This window comes from Chondrus crispus, genomic scaffold (assembly GCF_000350225.1).
Source record: "Chondrus crispus Stackhouse genomic scaffold, scaffold_229, whole genome shotgun sequence".
Lineage (NCBI taxonomy): Eukaryota > Rhodophyta > Florideophyceae > Gigartinales > Gigartinaceae > Chondrus > Chondrus crispus.
This window is the reverse complement of record NW_005179106.1, coordinates 89862-110912: the sequence shown is the minus strand read 5'-3', so window position 1 is coordinate 110912 and position 21051 is coordinate 89862. Positions and strand designations below refer to the sequence as shown.

The following is a 21051-nucleotide window of genomic DNA, read 5'->3' as shown; positions in this document are numbered from 1 at the left end:
ATCGGAAGCCTCCTACGCTTACACAAATTCCTTCCATTCCATTTTAACATCCTCTGAACTCTAATTTCTTCCCTGTCTTCCTGTCTCATCCTAGCGTGGGGAGGGGAGTCGGCCAGACCACTTCTCAGCCCACTGTGCCGCCTGGACCATCACATTTTTTCGTGTAACTGGCACCCCTTGTCGCTATTTCCTCGTACATTCTCTATCATCTCCTGCTGCTATGGTCTTCCGTCTCGTGTACAAGCGCGGGTTCCTCCCTATGAGTGTTCGCTCGTTCCTCCTCAACACCGTTGCATTTGCTGGTCTCTTGTCCATTTTGGCATTTGGTCTGCGAATACTTGTCCCATGGCAAGGCTTCAGTCTTGGCGCAGCACCACCTAGCCTCGTCTCAGACAGATCATTTGTCGTGCTCTCCGTCGACGACTTTGGCAGGTGGACAGACTCTGTCCCGCTGTTTCCCACACACAAGTTTATGGCCAATCATTCAGACCTTATTATTCGAAACGACTACTGGTATCGCAGCGCTACCGTTGAGACCGATCAAGATCTTCGCAACCTTGAGAACGCACTCACCCGCCTCAATTTCAATACTTCTTTTGAGCAGAAGGCAGTCCTAACGCCCCACTGGATCGTTGGTGGTCCTGATTTCGGTGCAATGCGCGCTGCTGGATGTGACGTCAAGCCGTCGAGTCGTTCTTTCGATGCCACCGTCGCCGATACCGACGGAATAGCCAGTCTGAACCGCCCAGGTGATTTATTTTCGAATCCCAGCGAACATTCTGATAGAACTACCAGAGCATTCTCTTCCTCATCTGCAAGCGCTTTTTCGACAGTTGCTGCGATGAGAGGATCTCTGGATCCACTGTTACATCCGACCAAGGTATCAGACCAATTTGACTCCTGCGTGTACAAGGAGCAGTTCTTGAGTGATGCGGGCCCTACAGGCCTAGATCAAGCCCCCTATCACAGGGGCGATTTGAGAGAAAGGTATTTATCATTATGGAAGAAGGGCTTGTGGCATCCTGAGTATCATGGCCGTTCCCATTTTAGCGTTTCAAAATGGTTGAAACTTCTGCGAACGGACAGCAAGACTCAAGAATGCTTCAAGAACAATCTCGTTTGTGCGACAGATACCACACAACTCCGCTCAGAATTCAATGGCTTCTCTAACAAGGCTGAACTGAAGACCTGGTTGGAAGAAGGAATCAATGCTTTTTCGGCTTTTTGGGGTTACAGACCCGCCTTGATTTCTTCACCTCACAACACATGGAGCAGTTGGCTGACGGACGTAGCAGTAGATTTATCATTTGTTGGCGCCGAGCTCGCTGAAGATCAGGAGGACTATGTGCAGCACGACCCAGCGCTGAGCATGCACGATCGATTTCGATTTGATGTCTTCTATACCGGTTTTAATTGCGACAAGGCCATCAACGACATCATGGGTCTTCTCAGTGTTCCGGTTGAGAAATCCCTGGCGAATCGTTGGTACGATTTCCTGTCCGCAATTGACTTGTTCCGCAAGCATCATCCCCCATATCACAATGGCATTCCGGGAAACCATGAACGGTTTTTGTCACTAATGTGGCATGCCCAAAATGCTATGAGTAGCACATACTCTGACGAGATCTACTCTGAACATATGCTGTGTATGGAAAAGGCCGTGCGTACTGTTCGGGAGTCGCGACCTCGCACGGTATTCTTAACTGGTTCCGAACTTCATCAAATTCGAAAGCGGGGTTGGAGTCAAGAAATATGGTCTGACTCTATTGTCCTCAGAAATTACGGGACAAAACCCATTAACTTAGGTGTTCCAGATTTGCGAGATTTGTATCCGCAGAGTCCGTCATGGCGGGGTGGTCACGTGCTCTCGACTGTTCTAAGTGCCGGCATGGAAGGGCTGAGTAGGGAAAATTCCGGCTCTCCTTTAATGCAACTGCACGGGAAGGCATTCATGGTTGGGGAACAACTTTTATTGCCTTCTGATACCGTAGTGAAACTAACACGCACGTAATTCCTCGGGCGCTGGAATAGGTGAATACCGCAGGCCCAGCTCGATCAGATATGAGACAAGCTCGTGGACTCATTGCTGACGAGGAAGTACCGTAGATTTCGATATTCCATGCCGTTTAAGTTTCGAAAATGAGCATGTTGACGCGGGTTTTCGCCGCGATGTATAAAATAAAATATCGTCGAGAAGAATCGACTAATCTATGACATGTCTTGCATCCCGTATACACGGGAAAGGTGGAACTACTTACTACAGTAATGTTCGCCTTCTGCAGATGATCTTGTGCTGGACAAATGCTACAATCACGAGGGTTGCGGGAGTGCGAGTCCAACATTGAGAGTCGTAATCGTGCTCTGCCATTAGCTTGTGGTCCCAGTATTATTGGCAATCCGGGCGCAATACGATCGTGATAGGCACAGTACATAGACAGTTGCTGACATTGTTAGCGATGTGGTTCACCTCAACACAACATGTCACAAGAGACATAAGCTGTCATGGACAAAAAGAGCGTGTTTTCCATCCCATGAGTGCTGCGCATCTCTCGATTCACTTGTCAGCGAATTCATCATCATAGGCACGGGTTAACATAGGTATTTCATGCTTTACTTTCGATGAGGACATGCTACTGTTCCTAACTACTCCATGTCGCCAACCAGGACGAACTCTTCGAATACCTCTCGAACCATTTTTCACAACGAACACTCCGCAGTTAAAACTTCAGGTTTATTGAACTTGCGCCTGGCCAATTTTGGTCAGGAGATTTAAGGAGAGCTGCATTATTACATCCACGCCTCTATTCGAGGTTTTGCTGAATGCTTCCCCCACATTCTCCCACCTGTTCCGCCTCATATTCTATTGACTTTCGCCCTTCTTAGTAAAACAACAGCTCAGGTACCATGTTCTCTATGAAAGGTTGCACAGTAAATCTGGTCAGAAAGTAGAACAACAACCCCACGGAAATCGATATCGGTAGAGCTGGCAGTGCCTTTTTGTAAATAGTGACCAGGAACAATGTTGCACAGAGGCCGGCCAAAATAGCCACAAAACTTGCGACCGTCGTCATAGCACCGGATTGACTAGCTTGGGAAACCAGAATCGAATAAAACACAAAATCGCCCAGCCCAAGTTTAAGATGTGCCCCCATGGTTCCGAGTCTAAGTTCTTCAGTTTCATTTTCCTGAGCTGCATTGCGCTCTTGGCTTGTAGCTGTTGTCTGTCCGTTTCCATCCCCTGCTGTAGCATCGGTCACATTGGCTCTTCCCCTCTTCAATAGAAAACGAAACCTCTGCGTGCGCTGATTTTCACGTGTGGAATCGTTGATTAACTCGTTCGCGTCGTTCCCAGTTCCATTCGTACCGTCATTCCCGCTGCTGCTTGCGCCGTCTTCCCTTTTGCCCGCGTCGCCTGGGGGTGAAACGGCAATGGAAGTACTGGTCGCGGGGCGATCAGTGTTGTTGCGACTGTCTGTGTTCGTAGTGGCCCTGGGCCCTCGGTTTGAAGATTCGTCAACAGTTTCACTTGTGGTTTCGGTAGGCTGTTGAGTGCTAGCACTGCTTGCATCATTTTGCCGACGGTTGACTATGCGTCGTCGAGGAGGCTTTTCTCGTGCGGTTTGATTTGTCTGCTTCGATTGTTTGGCTTGTTTGGCTTTTTTCTTGCTATTCAAAACAATGGTAGGTTGCGCAGATTCGTCGCGTCCAATATCCATAGGATTGGTATCGTAGACAAGAGCCGGTAATGGCTCATCTCGCTCGCGTGCTGCCTCAACAAGCATTTTCAGAGGTCCCCGTGGGTTAAGAACGGCAAATAAATCCCAGACGACCAAGGCCGCAAGGATGGTCCAGATTGCCCAGGATGGGAGGGTACGAAAGATGTAGGCCATGAGGGATGACATGACGATGAGATAGCCCTGGTTGATGACACGAGGGACGACACCAAAGACGGCAAAAAGGCCAGTTATTGTAAAGTTCCAAACTGCGAGACATATTGTTATCCAATCCATGTTAATACAACGAGATCGGCAAAAGTCAAATATATACAATCCGCCAACGTATGCAAATATCAAGAACACGGCAACCATTAGCCAGACGACAATATATTTGGAGCGACCTGTCTTATACAGCCAGACTAGCAAAAAAGTGAAGACGACCATGAGAACGATGAAGATGGCGATGAAGATACCGGCCATGCGCGAGGAATACTGCGAGTCGTTTTCGGATGAGTTGGAATCATCAACGGGAGAGAGAGCAATTGCGGCGATTTTGCGGCCGTTTCCTAATCGCTTGCAGCTTTTGGGATCCCCTAGACTCTGGACAAACCAGACCGAGAGGGCCATGCATATCATGACTGGAGTTAGGACGCGGGATATTCCAAGGCTGAACCTGTCGTATTGGTCCTGGCCTGAGGTCGGCATCTCGACAGAATAAGGGGGTTAATGGTTAGAAAAAGAGGATGTGCGAGGGATACATGCAGATGTGGTGTGCATGCGGGTCAGTTGAGGAAGGTGGGGGGAAGAAAGGGGGAGGTCAGAGTTGTGGGGTGGGAATTTGTTTGACTTGTGCGTGGAGACTTTGTTGGAAAAGGACGAGCGAGCAACAGTGGGGGATAGTTTAGAACAAATGCGGAGGGGTCGGTCAGGCGGGGCTCCACCTTGTGAAATGAGGAGGGTGGCTGGCAGAGGTGCTGAAACTGTGACGTCTTTGCGAAACAGGGATAGAATTCCGGGTCCACGTTGCATGGAGTTTACAGCATTTGTGACTGTAATGAACCAGGGCAACGAACAACTGGGCTCGATGTGGCCACGTGGAGATATACAGTCAGTCTTCAAAACCAGTGCTCAGTCCTGAGGTGCCATGCGGTGCCGTAGGCGTCTTCAGTAGAAGAAGTACGGTACCCAACGGTACCTGAAGGTACCCTTTCAAGGGTACAGCAGTTTGCGTAGACGACGAATTCGACAGGCGCAGTTCTGGAGGTGTGATCGTGCAGGGAGCAGTGAGAGAAGTCGCTTGCAACAGGGAAAGTTGGCAGCAGAAAATTGGACCTCCCAGAGGCCCTTGTGTCACATGCACTTGCTTGCGAAGGCATGAACGACTTCTTTCTGCTCGCGAATCTCTTCAATGAAAGACTGCCGAGGTCTAAAAAGTAAGGAGCAAGTATACACACATATACACACAGCCTATCGTAGTTGTCGATAGAGACTCTTCTGTTACATGTGTACGGTCCGTGCGGACCGTATGGTACGCAATATTATTATTAAAAGAAAGGACAGCTATCATCTGAATCATCCGAAGAGCAGCCTTTGTCGTCTTCTACCGCCGCCAACTCTCGCACCCCCTCGTCTCCCCCACCCCCTTTCCCGCTTCCTTCATCCAGCTCTCCACCATACGCCTTCTCCCCGCCCTTACCAGCCCGTCTTTTAAACAATGACACATACTGATCTGCCTCCGCGAATCCAATCTTCCTGCCCCTCGACAAAATCTCCGGCGTCGTCGCCGTCGCCGCCCTCTCGTTCCGCTCCCGCAGTTGCCGCACCTCTGTCCCAGGCGTGCCCTTACACGCGACCCCAATCCCTTGCAGTCGCGGCGTCACCACCACGTCCCTCGCCGCCGCTGCCCCCGGCACGCACGGCTCCAGCACCGTATCCAGTGTCCCGGCCGACACGAGTTCAGCGAGTTCCCTTGCCTGTCTCCGAAACTTAGCTGTGTTCCGCCCCCGCTTGCTCTTGGCCGCGTTCTGCATCTCCAGCATCATCTCCTCGGGCCGTTTCGACAGCCCCACCGCCTCCCGCTTGCGCCCGCTCGCCTGCGGAGACGCCCAAGACGACTCCCACAATAATCGGCACTCTTCCCCAGTTTTGCCGCGCACCCCGCTGGCTATCACCTCCCAGTAGTTGCTCGCGTCCGCCGCCACCGAGTTACGCTGACGGTCAAACTCTTCACGCTGAGCGGCAGACCACCGCGGTTTCGGACTGCCTTTCATCCTTGCCGTTGGTTTCTTCCCGCCCGTCGCCCTATCCGCTTCATGTGGCATTGATGCTACCGGCCCCGTCGCTCCCATCGGTGAGACTGCAAACGCAACACGCCTTGCTCTTCGTGCTTGCTTCGCATCTTTAGCTCCGCGTAGATTTCGCGCGAGAGTCCCCTGCGCTATAGCGCCCTCTGCCTCCACGTTCGACATTTTCGCCTTCGCTCTTCTTGGTCTTTCCCGTATCGCTGGGCTAGCCTTCCAAGTTTGTTCTTGTTGATCCTTGGCTCTCGGTCTAACCACCTGCGATGCCCGCCTACTGCTTCGCCTTAATTTCTTTTGCACAGGTGGTTTGGGATTTTTCTCCTCGGCAGGCGAGCGTTCCTGCTCTCCCACATTGATGTTTGAACGATTGCAAGGTCGACTGCTCCTCCGAATATTCGCGCGCTCATTGCTTTCGCGAAGGATTTCAGGAGTGAACGACTGTCCCAAAAGTTTCCTCCAGGTAGCCGGGAACCCATCCCGAAAACATTGAATTGCATCCGCGTGCATCCGCAGTTTGTTTGCATACCTTTTGGAAATGCCTCCTTTTAGGTTTACGCACGTGCCGTACCTAGTCTTAAGCTTGTTGAAAGATACCCGCTGGCGAATAGAAGAGGAGCGCCACCACTTGGTGGGATGTCGCGAAACTCTGATCTTGCCCCACACACGGATCAGACCCGTCGATAGGTTACGATCTGAATCAAACACAGGTTCGATAAACCATGTTCTTAATTCAACGCTTCGCGATGGCTCGCGTCGCTTAATGGACTCGGCAGGAGCCATTTCAAGGGGTTATAACTAGAAACCTCAGCCTTCTGAAAAAAGCGTTGCGTTTACCAATGCGGATGGTTTCCAGTCCTCTTAGGAAGACCTAATGTTGCTGGTCCAGATAAGTCGCGTGTTGCAGATGAAAGGACAGAAAAAGTCGCGCTGTGGTTTGAGAAAGGGACTTGTAAAGCAGTGCCGGACGAATGTGATCCTGTCGAGTGTTGCATCGTACAGAGCTATAAAATGTACAGGAGCTGTTTTGTGAAAAGCACACGGGCGGGACGCTCCAAAATGCGGCAAGCCACAAAATTCGATTGAAAACGACTCGAAAATTCAAAATTCTTCGTCACGAGGGGAGAGCACGCTGCTATGACATGGCACACAAACTGCACGCCCAACCATCGCGTCCCAACAATAACCGTTGCAGTCGGATGCAGATGTCGCACCATCCGTCACCTTCAAGAACAGTTTACCGTGCTCTTCCTGGCACACGTCCTGTTCATCCAAACCTTGAGGCTCGGCCCCCCTTTTGATGTCCTTTCGCACCGTGCAAACATATTCTTATTCTCATGCCTACTCTCCATCGGACAGCCTCTGCCCCTCCCTAGGCAACGGTCCGCAATTCCAAAATTACCTATTTCGTTGCCACATAGGCACTGATGTGCCATGCTGAGGGTTTGCATTGTATTGTTTTGACATTACGGAGCCATGCTGATATTCTTCTCCTCTTGTATATTGTTCAAACTCCAGAAATCCCACGCAATAATCAGAGGCCCTCTTGTCGATGTTCAAAGGCTGCCTCGCACTGATGGTCAAAGTGTGTAAGAATCCTACTCTCTTTAGCATGACACTGTTCTATTCGCGGTATTGCCGTTAGGTACACATACCTGTACATCATCTGCTACACTCTTATCAAGATGTGCGACGGCTGAAGGAGGCGGTGCATCAAGAACATCATCTGACAGTACGGAGGAAGCGCGATTTATAATATCTCCGACAGAGAGGGCTGGGTCCCGGAGACACTCGTCGATAGCTCGCCGATATATTTTGCCGTTCGGTTCCCCATGAAATAATTGTAAAAGTGGCTTGACCACAGCCCGAATAGAACAACCAGTCCGCTCAATTTCGTTCTCGGCATATGCAGTGTAGTCGCGAAGTACACCTCGACGAGTGAGAATTGTCCCATCATCCGGTGTGCAATTACGACCAAAAAACAGGCGATCCACATCACAAAGCGCATGCCACGGCTTGTCCATTACTTCCCGACCAACCATGACACCATGGACGCCAACGTCAAGTTGTTCCTGCACAGCAGATAGAGTCTTAAATCCCCCATTTATGGTGAAAGTTACGTCAGGAAAGTCTTGCAGGAGTCTGTGAACATACCCATATTTTAAGGGTGGGACTGAGCGGTTCTGCGCTGGGGAAAGGCCCCCAAGAATCGCTTTCCTTGCGTGAATGATGAAATGCTTGACCCCGCCCCGTTGGTGAACAATTTCAACAAAGTTGCGTAAGAAGTCATAGGAATCCAAGTCGTCTACGCCAATACGACATTTCACTGTTACAGGGGTGGTCTCCGGCAAAACAGCAGCCATCTTTTTCGTCGCTTCCGCAACGACTTCTGGCGCACGCATCAACGCAGCTCCAAAACAACCTTTGCCAGCAACTTTTGGTGATGGACAACCGCAATTCAAATTGACCTCACTGTACCCATACTTTGCGGCGATTCGAGCTGCAGCTTCAAGCTCGTCGGGGACAGAGCCGCCTAATTGAAGCACGACGGGATGTTGCGAAGAGGACGAATTGGGCAGTGGCGGAATCCTCAACGCGTATTCTCTAAGTTGTTCATTGTAAATCAGTGTACGATCCACGACCATTTCTGTGTAGAGCACAGCATCTCGACTAATCAGGCGTGAAAGTGTTCTAAAGTGACGGTCCGTGACTTCCATCATAGGCGCAACTGAATATCGGGGTGAATGACAAAGGCCGGTCATCGCAATTTGTCGAGCACGAACAGCCAAGGCAGGTGACAACTGGTTCTGGCGCGCTAGAACGGAAAAACTTGACTTGACATTGAAAGGATGAATGTATGCAACAGGATGCCGCGCTGATGTCGGATGGGCATCCCTCATCACTCTGAGGCAGGAGTTGTGCTCAACGAAGCCTCTTGTGGTGCCGACTGAAAAAGGCCGCCACACTGTACAGTCCAGCAGGGAGAAGGGCAGGTGCGACGACGAGGGGATGAATCCAGTGCGGCGCAGATACCTTACAGTTGTCAGACGTGTAATATGAAGACAGCTGTGATACGCATCAGAGTAGCAGACGGGTCACGGAGCACCTGCGTGTGGACAAATGCAAGTGCGGTGATCCGCGATATGATGGGGAGATTGCATAGAGCGAGAAGGGGATGAATGCAGGCTGATGTCACCCTGAGCCAACAGACTCAGTCTTGCATTATCGAGAAGGGTGTGATGTGAACCTCCTAAATGGAATTAAGAATCCCAAATGTGCCATAGTTTCCCCATTGTCTCTAATATTTAATACGACGCTTACAACTTGTAAGGAACCATACCGATTTTGCGGTACAGTATGAGGTATGATAGGATCGTTGCCGAACTTTCGTCGTTTTGTACAAACTTACAAAGTTTAGAAATATTTGACTCAATAAGGTTTTCCGTAAAGTCACGAAAACTCGTGTTTTGGCGGTGAGTTTGCTCAGATTTTCCGAACGCAAATTTTTCAAAGAACGCGCTTGGCAAAACTCACAGCATACCTGTAACGAATACTCGGGGCATGTGAGTTTTCCACGAGTTTCACATCCGCCTCATCACAGCAGTGCCGGATCGACCCGTCTTGAAGGAAAACAAAGTGGGTCTTCCGTTCTTTTCATCAGCACAAATGAGTCTCAGACTACACTGGTCGTATCGATATGCGTCATGGATGCCCCTATCGCTTCATCTGCGCAGAGTTCATCAATGGATCAAAGCGCGACAAGATCTGCCACAGATGCCGCCGAAGCAACCGCGAAAGATAGATAAGTACTGTAGAAGCTTCTAAAAAGCAGTCCTCTCCAAACGGCCCCCGTCAGCCTTTCACGAAGACGAAACACATCGCTCTGTCGACTCAGAACCATTCTATCCTTGTGGCGAGCAACAATATTCGCTTTCAGCGAGTATTCGCCCAGGTGCACGTGATCCGTCGGGCGGCACAACGATGTACCGGACTTGCGTTTGTTGCGGGCAGGTACCTTGCTGGAGGTCAGTCCGCAAAACTCGTGGTGGAATTGATTAATCTCGGGTTTGCGTCCAGCGACTTCGTGGGCAAATGGAAAAACACAACGCGTTATTTTACGGACAACCTTAATGAATGCGCTTTTGGTAACAAATGTCCTGAGAGAACTGCACTATCAGGACACGGTCAGTAAATGCGCATAAAGCGAGTCTTTGTACAATTCCCGCGTAACTGCCTTCGTGACCTACTGAATCCGCATTTAAAATTAGTTTCCCCGATGACGAGTGCGCATGAAATCGGAGTGAGACTGCTCACGATGCAGGAGTCTACCATAGTCTATCGTGTGTTCGTATTTTCCCCGAGTCTGTTGTACGTGGCCGGTTTAACCAATGGAATTTTGTTGCACCATTGATTCTGTTGCGAAAGGTACGGCGGCTTCCCTGATCTGCTCCACGTTGAAAGCGCAGTCGAGGTGAGCATCAACGGCCTAGAGCGGAGACATACAGTATTCTGCCACGAGTGATGCCGAACGACATGCTTCCGGCTGGCGTGTCAGCAGTTTAGTCGTTTTCCTCAGCCCCTCCTCCTTCCAACACAGTACCTAATCTCCATGGGGCAGTATGAACATGGCCTCCAGGTTTTTGTAGCTGTTTGTTTTGCAAATAGTTGCCAACAGAATCTGAGACCCGACTGTGATATATCTGGCTATCGTTTTCACTCAAAAACAGATAAAAAGTCCCTTGAAAAGAGAAGAAGACGGATCATCTTGATAGTTTAACAACACGACAAGTACTTATCACGTCGTCTCGCCAGTCCGTTTTTCGGCTGGGTGTACTCGTAAAACCTTTACATATTGAAATGCTCATTGCCGTTTCGCCAAACCCATTAATCAGACTCGGTTTTGTGAGAACAGAGCTGCGCACTCACAGCCTCGGCTCAGTTTTGGAAGCTGTCCGAAGTTCATACTGTCTTTATTCCACCTTCAATCGAACGATACATACATTCCATTTGCTACAGCAAGTATGCAGCAACTGGGCCCCATGACAAGGGAAGGACGTCTGGATCTCGAGACAGCATCCATGACTTCCAGCACAATGAAATAGAAGGAATGCGATTGTATCTTTCAAACTTGCTGACGCAGCCTAATCTTCTTCTTGCCTTGTAGGCTTACCTAGCGCGCAAACATGCCCTCCACGTAAAGGAAGCGCCCTATACTTGTAAGCAGTTGGCGGTTTGAATTTGTTGGAGAGAAGAAGAATAAATCCCGAGACAGGCAAAGTGCCTCGAAAGTCGCCATCCACGCCTTTGTTGTACTCGAGAAAAAAACAAAAAAATTGCCTAGCCACTCGAGGGCATCAGGGCCTGCACGTGCGTGCATGCGAGCAGAAGCCATGCGCACCAGCAATGAATAATATTTGCGCCGTGCTGGCACAATTATCCCGCACAGCAGTGCGCAGAGTTTTGGCCTTTCCTCCATCATCACACGTCAACCGTTCACTATGGAGACTCGTCCGAAACAGAGCGGGAAGGACGGCCTACAGCCACTTCCCCCCCGTGCTTACCACTATGGACACATGCCCGAAGCACAGATAGGGGATTGGTCGCAAGAGCCGAGATTGTTGAGATTTAGGAGTTGCCTCCTGGTGCGTGCTTCCAGCGTCCTTGCTGTCATAGAAACTGATCTCTATTGCATGGTGACGTCGCGTTTGAAAGCATGCTGGACGAATTTGTATCCCTAGAGCCGAGCCCTCGGACAAGTAATTTACCGTTCTGTGAGATACATTAGCCCAAATAGCCACATTGCTGGATTGCAGTCTGTCCATGAGGGGCATATTGCCCTGTTCAGGTGTGGTGCGGAAGAACTCTGCTCTCATGCTTCAGGTAGAGCTCCTTGCTGCGAAGAAGACACCATGCAGAACGAATATACCATACGTTACCGCGTTGATGAAAGGATACAGTCTCATGGTGCCCGTGCCCATAGAATCCACCCCTAGTACCTTTGCTTAGACGAAAAAGTTTTGCCTACTCCATATCTTGGTCACGGGCGCGAGCATACAAGGTTCCTATTAGCTTCGACACTAGCCGATCATAGAAAAAAGTTTGCAGACCACGTCACTCCTCGGGATGATGACCCACCTGAGGGCAGTCACTTCACGGTGAACTTACCAACTTTCGTCTTAGAAACTGGCGTACTGTAGGAAAGAAGCGTCACACCGCCCATTACAGGGGCCTTGGTCAAGACGCAAGCGCAGTCCGTCTTCTGATTAAAAACTCTCACTCAATCTTCCGCACAGAATAAACACTGTTATTGCCTTTCCTATGAACAGTTGTTCTGTCGACGCAAGAGGAAGCAGATTCTGTTTATAAAATAAAGCCTTTCGTCCTAACATTCTGCAGCACCGCATGGTATATATATGTACAGTTTGCATCAACTTGCAATCCCGTAGCAGTTGAATGTGTGCACTGAAACTCTATTATGTCGAAATTGGATTCCAAGACAATGTTTCGCAAATCCATGGTCAACATCACAGCATTGTTCGGCCTGTTCCTCTGCGCGACTGAGGCCATGGAGCGCGATCTCGATGGGGTCAATCTTCGCTGCTGCACCGCCATAGAGAATCCAATAATCGTAAGGAACGAAGCTAAGGTAGGAACCATGTTCATTCCAATCGGACTACGCGAATTCACACTGTGACGGCGACGCTTGCACAGCTAACCTTCACATGTTAGCTCACTTTCAGATTCATGGATACGATGGACTGGCCATTCGGTACCTTGAACAGCTGCAAGAAAGGCTTGGATTTCGATGCGAGTCTCTCAAAGAGTTGAGAAACGAGGACGACGTGCAATTCAACGCTATCGTCAAAAATATAGACGAGTGCACTACAGAAGATGGGAATATTCGACAAGACCCAAAATGCCAGTGTGAAATGGCTGTCGGCGGTTGGTTTCGGAATCCTGAGCGCTTCAGGCGAGTGGATTTTCTGCCGCCGTTCGCTATCGACGGCCTGAGCATCGTTGTGCATACGGATAACACTTCCTCAGCATCTGCGGGCGCCTTCTTCATCACTGCTTTCTCTACCACTGTGTGGTTTTTCATAGTAGGGCTTGTTTGTGTGTTTACGTTTCTCAAAATGCTTGACAGGCGCTTCGTACCCCCGGATGAATCTTACCAGCCGCTGCCGAGAACATCCTCTCGGGTGCGCAGGATGAAGCACTATTTGTTGAAGAGTCGCATACCATATCGATTGCGAAAGGCACTGCAAAGCACACGTAAGTCTTTGTCGAAAGAAGTTTGGCTTCATTCAAATTCTTTCTTTGCCTCTGACTTAGTTTTCTCTCCCCATTTCTATCACTTTTCTACTTTTCGCGAACCATCTCCATTAGTGAGCCGTATGGTCGGTCAAGGTGGCTACGATCCCATCGAGGGCAAGACGAGCTCGAGACAATGGGTTCTCAACCTGCTCATTGCTCTATGCAGCCTTTTCCTCATTTTGACATACGAAGCGGCAATGACGTAAGTTATTTTGTCTTCAGACGCCAGCAGCCTCAGACTCCCAGCGAGGATCTCACGGAAAGAAATTAACGCCTTCCCACGTTTTTAACAGTGCGGTACTTGTACAGGATACCCTCGTTTCTGACTATCGCAATATTGAAGACCTGAAAAAGTGCCATATACCCCCGTCTGAAGTGTGCGTGCCAGAAGGAGGAGCCATAGAAGTGTTCTGGGATGACGCTATCGCTACAGAGTACGCCACGCTTACCTCGTTACCTCCGTGTTTCTCTCAAATAGTGGTTGCTAACAACTACACTTCCCATTCCCCTGGCCAGTCCCTGTCACAAGGGTCACACTCCGATGCTGGTTTCATCATACGAAAAAGGCGCCAAGAGGTTGTACAAGAAAAAGTGCAAATTTATGATCGGTCTCACTGCCACGGGCATGAGTCTTGCCCACGGAAGGTACTGCCAGAAGGTAGTGTCAACGGGCGAGCCTTGCTTCCTGGGTGGACTGTCGTTCCTTCTTCCGCGTGGCTCCAAGTACACGGAAATGATGAGCAACGCAACGCTGGACATGCAGCGATCGGGGTTGCTCCCAAGGCCAGAGAATTATGTCAAGTCGATCGGGCAGTGTCCAAAGGACAGCCATCTGAGCCTGACGCTGACCAAGCTGCAGGTTTTCTTCATACTGGCTTTCGTGGCGTGCTTCGTAATCTTTTTAGAAATGGTGCTGGACCCGCAGGAGGCGGAGAGGGTGAACAAAGCAAAGAGGAGAGAGGGTGATGACAACTCGACGACGGGAGAGGGCTCGACCCAGGGTTCCACTGAGGCTTCGACCAAAGGCAATTCCGAGGGCACTGGCGGGGGTACTTCCGAAGATGCTTCCGAGGATTTGATCGAAGTTGCAATAGAGGGTTTCTCTAAGAGCGATGAAATGGCGTAGCTGGGACAAAAGGCTGGGTGCTGTGTGTACAGGTGGTGGTGTTTCTAGATAGGCAGTCTATATCCCTAATGTGATGTTTTAATGTACGGTACACCGTACATTAACTTTGGGGCGTCGAAAGTACGTCCGTTGATTTGAACCTGCCAAACCAATCACATAGAGAGATACCCAACGGCCCGGAGAGTGCGTCTACCAAGTTTCAGCGAAGTTGAACAATTACAACCCCCTTTTACATCGCTCGAAAAATTGCTACTTTCGGACCACGATGATGCCAGTAAATTGCGTTATGTAGGGTGTACCGTACATACAGGGCTATTCTAACTACTCATTCATAGCTATAATGACAACCGCCTTCTCACAGACCTCGTCCTTTGCCTTTCTGAGTCACTGGAACCTCGTTTCCGTGCTGCACCGCGACGCTGAGACCCGGAATTTTCCTCCAGACAATCAGAGGCTTGGGAAGAACATTCAGACCTTTCCCGAGATACACTTATTCTGGCTTCCGTTTCGCGCTGCTCTAGTCGCTTCCTCGAATGCCACATGTCCCAGCAAGAGCGCCGTGTACCGGGATAGGTTCTGACACACAAATGTGTCTCACAATGCGTACACTTAAAGGAGGAACGATGTCCTCTATATTTGCTATTTCCCTTCACGTTCATCCCACATAAAGCACACCACCTTTCCGAACGAATTTTCCTTTGTCCATGTCCTGGTACGTTCAGCCGTAACTGGATGCCGTCAGGGCTATTAAAAATAGTAAACGGTTTCGTTTCCGATGCTGGCGAGCACCCGCAATCGGTTTATCTCACCGTCATTCAGAGCAGCAGGAACTGTCTCTTCTACCATAGACGAATTCCTCCGTAATTTGTCAGCAAATCTCAACAACTCTGTACACGCTTCCAGACAAAAATCAGATAGAGATTCCACATTATTTAGAGCTTGTCGAAAAGCATGGAGACTTTGGAAGCGACAAGGGTCTGCGGTAAGGTCACGTCTTTCATTCATTCTGTACGCTATAAATGAATTCACAAACAAAGTCTTCAGTGTTTGTCCCACAACCTTTTGTTCCCACTTGAATGTGGCTGACGGACTACGTAACATGGCACGCGCTTGTGCACCGCCATCTACGCCTCCTTTCGTCTTCGAATAAAAGCTCTGTACACCGTGCTTGAAAATTTTCAAGGGAACAAAAGGTTGCAGATTCTGGACGCTCGTGTTGATAGCCCTTCATAAATGTAGTCTAGACTTCAATACCCTCTTAGTTTCCGATGCCACAAATGCCGGGAACAGTTCTAGCGGATCAAATGCCCAATTCAGTAACTTATTTCCATTATCCTCTAAAACAGTCCTTGCTTCTTGGATCAATTCTGAAGGTGCCTTGATCAAATTGCAGGACAGGAGTGCTGCTTCGGAGCAGGAAATATACAAGACGTAACTGACGCGAAGCACGATTAGCTGCTGTAGCAGCTGCCCAATGTGGCAGTGAGGTATATGTTCTAAAAATGCCTGTGTGCCCATTTCAAGGCATAGTAGGTCTACTGAAGCGTCAGCAACAGCCCTTGAAAGAGTTGAGTCTGCAACGCTCGTCTTAATTTCTACAGTACACACATGTATCGACGGTTCGGGATTATTTGAGGTGTTGAACGCAGTTTGGTTCACATCGATGAGTGCCATGCCATCTGGCGAGCAGGCTAGCCATTCTTTTTCCTTATCCCCAAACATGCCACAGTGATAAACAGCCCTAATGAAATGTTTGGCTCTTAAGGCATTAACAGCAGCATTTTCTGTAACCGTACCACGCAGCATCGCTTCCGTAGAACGCGAAGTGCTAAGCCAGCTTGCCGCCAAAAGTTTAAAAGTCTCTGCCACTGTTCTCTCGTTGCATTGTACATCTGCAACACCAAGTCGTGTGAGGATCTCGGAATTATTCATTAACAAAATCCCAGCAACTGTCCCAGTTATTCGGAACTGCCTAAGCACGAACCAGTCCGCACACCTCTGGTCCACGGTTAAAATTACTGCATTGTTTAAGCAGTACAGTTCAATGGTATCTCGACTGTCATTGGAGTTAGTCGGCGGTACCACTAGCTTGCCCTCATTTGTTCTATTCGTAAATAGAACATCAGCCTGCGATAGGGCCCGAGTAACAGCCACTCAACAATTGATTAAATTGGACAAACTTCCTGGCAGAGCGTAAACGAAGCGGAGCGTCTTTGAAAAGTTCTTCGTCCCCCTTTCCCGTATTACTACAGCCGTCACTCGAACATTCAAACCATCATCTTTAAACGTTTTCTGGGCGTACTTGCAAAGACTTCCCATTTGGGGACTGTCGTCAATTACAAAGGCATTCTCGCGATCATAGATAAAGCGATTATCTGATGGGCGGGCCTGTTCGATATCATTGTCAAATTCGCTCTGTTCCACGTCATCTTTTGCAGGATCGAATTGCGAGGCTCCAACGAATGGATGACATCTTAACAGATGTTCAGGCATTATAAACATAAAGCCAATGCCTCTCTTGGCAAGACTAGGTATCATACTCATTTTCCCATACCCGCGGTCGGCTGTTATCACAAACCCAGATAAAGACTCCTCCCCGCGAGCGTCGACCACTGCGTTGACGAGTTTTTCAACGCTGTTTGTCTGTGACTCTCCGCGACGTCGAAAGCGAACCATAAAGGTAATTCTAAATAAAGCATCTGCAATGGCATCTACGCAGTGCCCCTCTTTGTCGGCTTTCCTCATGCTAATAGTTTTAACCTGGTTGTCACTTGCCCTGGTCCCATACAGGTCATCATCAAGTGTTGCAAAGGTATACGACGGAGAAAGAAATACTTTGCATGACATACTGTACGCCGCCATCTCAAGCTCTGAGAGTCTGACGGTTTGATCTCTTTGGGAGCACCAAACACTCTCGCCAGTATCGCCACGTCCTGTAGAAGAGAAGCAAGAATATTTCCGGATAAATAGCGAACTAGAGATAATGGTGGTACAAGACAGTCCATCTTATGAAGCAATTCGAGTGTCTTAGAGATGCTGAACCCAGAGCACTGCGATAAAAAGAACACTGCTAAGAAAGAATACATGTCTGCACGGTGAAGTTGACCAAGCCCGCAGTTGTTAATTACAATGCGCTCGTTTGTCCAGAGGTTACATTTTCGCACTAGTTCATCACAGAAAATAACTATGTAGCTTGATCGCGAATGCAATAGCAGTCTTACTTGTAGTTCCGTCTTCATTCTTTCGATGGCTGCTCTTGTAAATAGCCGAGCTCTTTCGGAAAGCACGTCCGTAATAAAGTCATGTTCGAGTTTTACAGCTTGGTCTCGAACCGTTTGAATTCTCCATCCCTCCGTGTAGTCGTGTGTTCTTCTCTGTGCCCATGATCGACTTCCACGTCCCTCTCTGCCCCTTCTCCCGCGAGGGCGACCGCGCGTAGACGCCTGTCCCCCTTGAGAATGCCCAAGGACAGTGCTTGGTTGTGAGCTCTGTTGTGCGCTTAGAGTGGGCACGTGTGTGTTACCGTCACCAACGGGTTGATGCGTTGTGCCTGTGTAGGGAGTGGGTGGTAGAGGAGGAGTGGGTGGTAGAGGGGGAGAAGGTGGTAGAGGATGGAAGTTTTGAAAGATTGAGCCATCTTCGATGCCTGTGACGGATGGGAGTGGCAGATGCAAGGGGGTTTGTAGGATTGGGCCGTCACCTCCGTCAAGTGGCTCTAGCGGCGACGATGGCATCATGAGATTGCTGGGGCAGGGTTTTGGCTGAGGTTTCAAGGTCTGTCGGACAGATTTCGAGTGGGGAAGGGTGGTTGGTATGTGTTAGGGTCACGAGGAGATTCATTCAGTCGGTATTGAACTTGAACAAAAAATGAACAGGTGGGATGCTCTCCACAGCCCACGCTTCCAGCCTATGCACTTGCAAATAGGAATACTACACTTGTCTATAAGATAGAATGGTTCAAAGAAGGTCTAAAATGAGCCTATATGTACGGTACACCGTACATAAAGCATTTTCCCAAAAATATGCATTCTCCTTTATGTACGGTACACCGTACATTATTTACATTAGGGATATTAAGAGCAAGGCAACCAGTGCGCTAAATTTCGAAATTTTGGAGATTTTCCCCTGTTGGCATGTCAACTGGTGCGCTAATCGCTTTTTTCGGTTGCTATCTGGAAGCACCTATCTCTATATTCGTTTCTTTCCTGGCGCAGGATAGAAATGGATATAGCGCTCGATCACTCAGAATTCATCGATATTTCATAATCACTATAACCAATCATCTTTCGAGTGCTATATGCGCCGTGCTTCAGACCCCTTGTCTTGGCGAAAAACTTGGGAAAAACTAATACTCGGCCCCTTGCGGGCCGTCACATATGGGGACGCACTTGTTGTGTTGCGCACTCTTTAGAGCGCTGCATGGCTAAAAATGTGCGCTATAAATTAGCGCACTGGTTGCCTTGCTCGAAGGAAGATTTTTGTGAAGAAGAGTTGTCTCCATTTATTGTCCTTCTGTTCTGACGTTTGACTTGTTACATACCTTCCTTTCCTGATCGTGCCAGGCTTCTTGGATAAATCGGTTGATGTGGTTGACCTCACGTCGGTGTAGTCAGCTCCCCGCTTGCAACGTCAGTTTATACATATTGTACTATGATTTAAATTTTAAAATGTGTGCAGGAATATTCTTTATGACCAGGGCTAGAGCCGCAGACGATTGTTAGAACGTGAAACCCATGAGTCCGTCTATTCCCTCGTCGTCGTATCTACGTCTACATATATTGTTCGGCACTGTAATGTCATCTGTAATGTGTGATCTGACTTGACGACGAGTAGTGTCAGGGTTTGTGCGATCTGACAACGATAGCCAACCCTCGACAGCCAATCTCCGACTTGCTGACGTAAAGTTTTTACAGTACCCTTGGGTGCTGTATCGTTTTGTTCGCAGCTGCCTGTGCTTTGTGGTTCCATCCAGAGACAAATAAGTCACTGACGTGCAATAGAACGTACCCAATAGGGCACGAGATCCACTTCCAAAACAAAAATAAAAAACGAGACTCGGGACAAGGGGCCATGCGTGTTCTTGGCATCACATGCTTCCTTGTGATGCCAAGAACACTGAAAAACGGCACACACACCTCGCACGCAGTCTGGAAGCGCAGGGAGACAGCGCCTGCGACTTCTTTGGCGAGACTGGCACGCTCGCATCGACGCCTCAGTGGATAAAAACTTATTGGAAAGGCATTTCCAATAATTTTTTCAACCAATACATTCATGCCAAGTTTCGGGGTGTTCGGGTGCTGGCACGGCGAACTCTAATGGTAGGTCAGCGGGGCGAAGGGGATTCGAAGGACGGTTGATGAGGTGAAGTTGAAGGATTGGGTACCGATTTACTTTGAGTCGCCAACTTCTGGCACTACTTATACACTTCCGCAATCTTCTAGAACTCTACTGCCAAACACTACGACACATATACTACAAATGTATTGGCTCTAACACATGTGCCCGTTTTGCTACTCAGCCAAACTGGCGATGGCCCAACAAACATAACAGAAAACCGCCTTACGAATTAGCACTGTCATGACGGAGAAATTAGTAAGGCAGTACAACAGAGCACAGCAAAGCACAAATTCCCTTACTATTCCAAATCCAGCGTGGCACAAATTCGTAAGGCACGTTTACAGCTCACACGTTGCCTTACGAATTCAAATCAATCCTGCAAGGACTGTTTACAGCGCACACGTTGCCTTATGAATCTGAATCTCTCGTGAGGTCCTGTCCACTGTCAATTACAACAGTGCACATTTTGCTTTACGGATTCAAAACTCGCGCAACGAAATCTTTGTGTCCTGCTGTACCCGTGCTGCACTCCATGGACGCTGTAAACCTTTGGCACGTGCCAGGCACCCGCCACCAAGGTTCTACACTTTGTCTGTAAGACTGCAGGCGTACGGTACGCATCCAACAGTGAAATGAGGACATGTATCCAGGTCATACACGTGTCGGGCGGAGAAAATAAAACATGCTCAGATTGTACTGTACACCGCAACCGTGTACATATTTCACACGTGTACACGTTGAAAACCAAACTTGCTCCTGAAGTACTGTAGTGTTGCGGCTAGTCCAAGCCGCATACCTCACCGATCGCGGGCGCAGCAGGATCTGAAAGTAGTCCTCGAGTTTACCTCCAGCTCGCCTGTAGCTTCCTCGATACCTTTCCTACATGCGCGTCGCGTCTATCTTATACTACCGATACCCGCCGCCCTTGGCGGCTGTTCCGTCCCCTAAGTCCCGTGCCGGCACCAGCTGCCACCACCCGAGACTCCGGCCGTTGCCTCAGCCCCTCCGTCGCGATCTCCTGGTCTTCTTAAGTCTCCTGTCCTCCCCGATCCCGCCGTTCTCCTTGGCACACCGCCGAGCCCAACGTTATGCCCACGTCCAACGTCTTGTCCGCGCTTCCGCCCGACACCTCCCTTGGTTCGGGCGGCTCCTCTCAGCGCCTTGTGACAGCCTCCAGCCCCACCACACCACAGGGTCCAAACGTTCTCGTCCTCTCGCAACGTCCTCGCTTCCCCGCAACGTCCTCGCCTCCCCTAGATTC

General features: G+C 49.3%; 6 protein-coding genes; 2 read left to right on the top strand and 4 right to left on the bottom strand.

Moving 5' to 3' along the window:
• The first annotated feature begins 220 nt into the window (after positions 1 to 220).
• Positions 221 to 2214, top strand: CHC_T00004352001 (hypothetical protein). XM_005715740.1 is given in 2 exon segments: positions 221 to 2011; positions 2012 to 2214. 1 exon segment carries the CDS (start codon positions 221 to 223, stop codon positions 2009 to 2011), a length of 1791 nt encoding a protein of 596 aa, XP_005715797.1. The 3' UTR covers positions 2012 to 2214.
• A 375-nt stretch (positions 2215 to 2589) lies between these two features.
• On the bottom strand, positions 2590 to 4421 carry CHC_T00004351001 (hypothetical protein). XM_005715739.1 is given in 2 exon segments: positions 2590 to 2879; positions 2880 to 4421. 1 exon segment carries the CDS (start codon positions 4419 to 4421, stop codon positions 2880 to 2882), a length of 1542 nt encoding a protein of 513 aa, XP_005715796.1. The 3' UTR covers positions 2590 to 2879.
• An 839-nt stretch (positions 4422 to 5260) lies between these two features.
• CHC_T00004350001 (hypothetical protein) lies at positions 5261 to 6796 on the bottom strand. Its single transcript, XM_005715738.1, has one exon. It carries the CDS (start codon positions 6794 to 6796, stop codon positions 5261 to 5263), a length of 1536 nt encoding a protein of 511 aa, XP_005715795.1.
• A 30-nt stretch (positions 6797 to 6826) lies between these two features.
• CHC_T00004349001 (hypothetical protein) lies at positions 6827 to 9754 on the bottom strand. XM_005715737.1 is given in 4 exon segments: positions 6827 to 7547; positions 7548 to 7580; positions 7663 to 9079; positions 9735 to 9754. 3 exon segments carry the CDS (start codon positions 9752 to 9754, stop codon positions 7548 to 7550), a joined length of 1470 nt encoding a protein of 489 aa, XP_005715794.1. The 3' UTR covers positions 6827 to 7547.
• Positions 9755 to 9761: 7 nt separating this feature from the next.
• CHC_T00004348001 (hypothetical protein) lies at positions 9762 to 9914 on the bottom strand. The gene has a single exon (XM_005715736.1). It carries the CDS (start codon positions 9912 to 9914, stop codon positions 9762 to 9764), a length of 153 nt encoding a protein of 50 aa, XP_005715793.1.
• A 3028-nt stretch (positions 9915 to 12942) lies between these two features.
• On the top strand, positions 12943 to 13533 carry CHC_T00004347001 (hypothetical protein). The gene is made up of 2 exons (XM_005715735.1): positions 12943 to 13285; positions 13400 to 13533. Exons 1-2 carry the CDS (start codon positions 12943 to 12945, stop codon positions 13531 to 13533), a joined length of 477 nt encoding a protein of 158 aa, XP_005715792.1.
• Positions 13534 to 21051: the final 7518 nt, after the last annotated feature.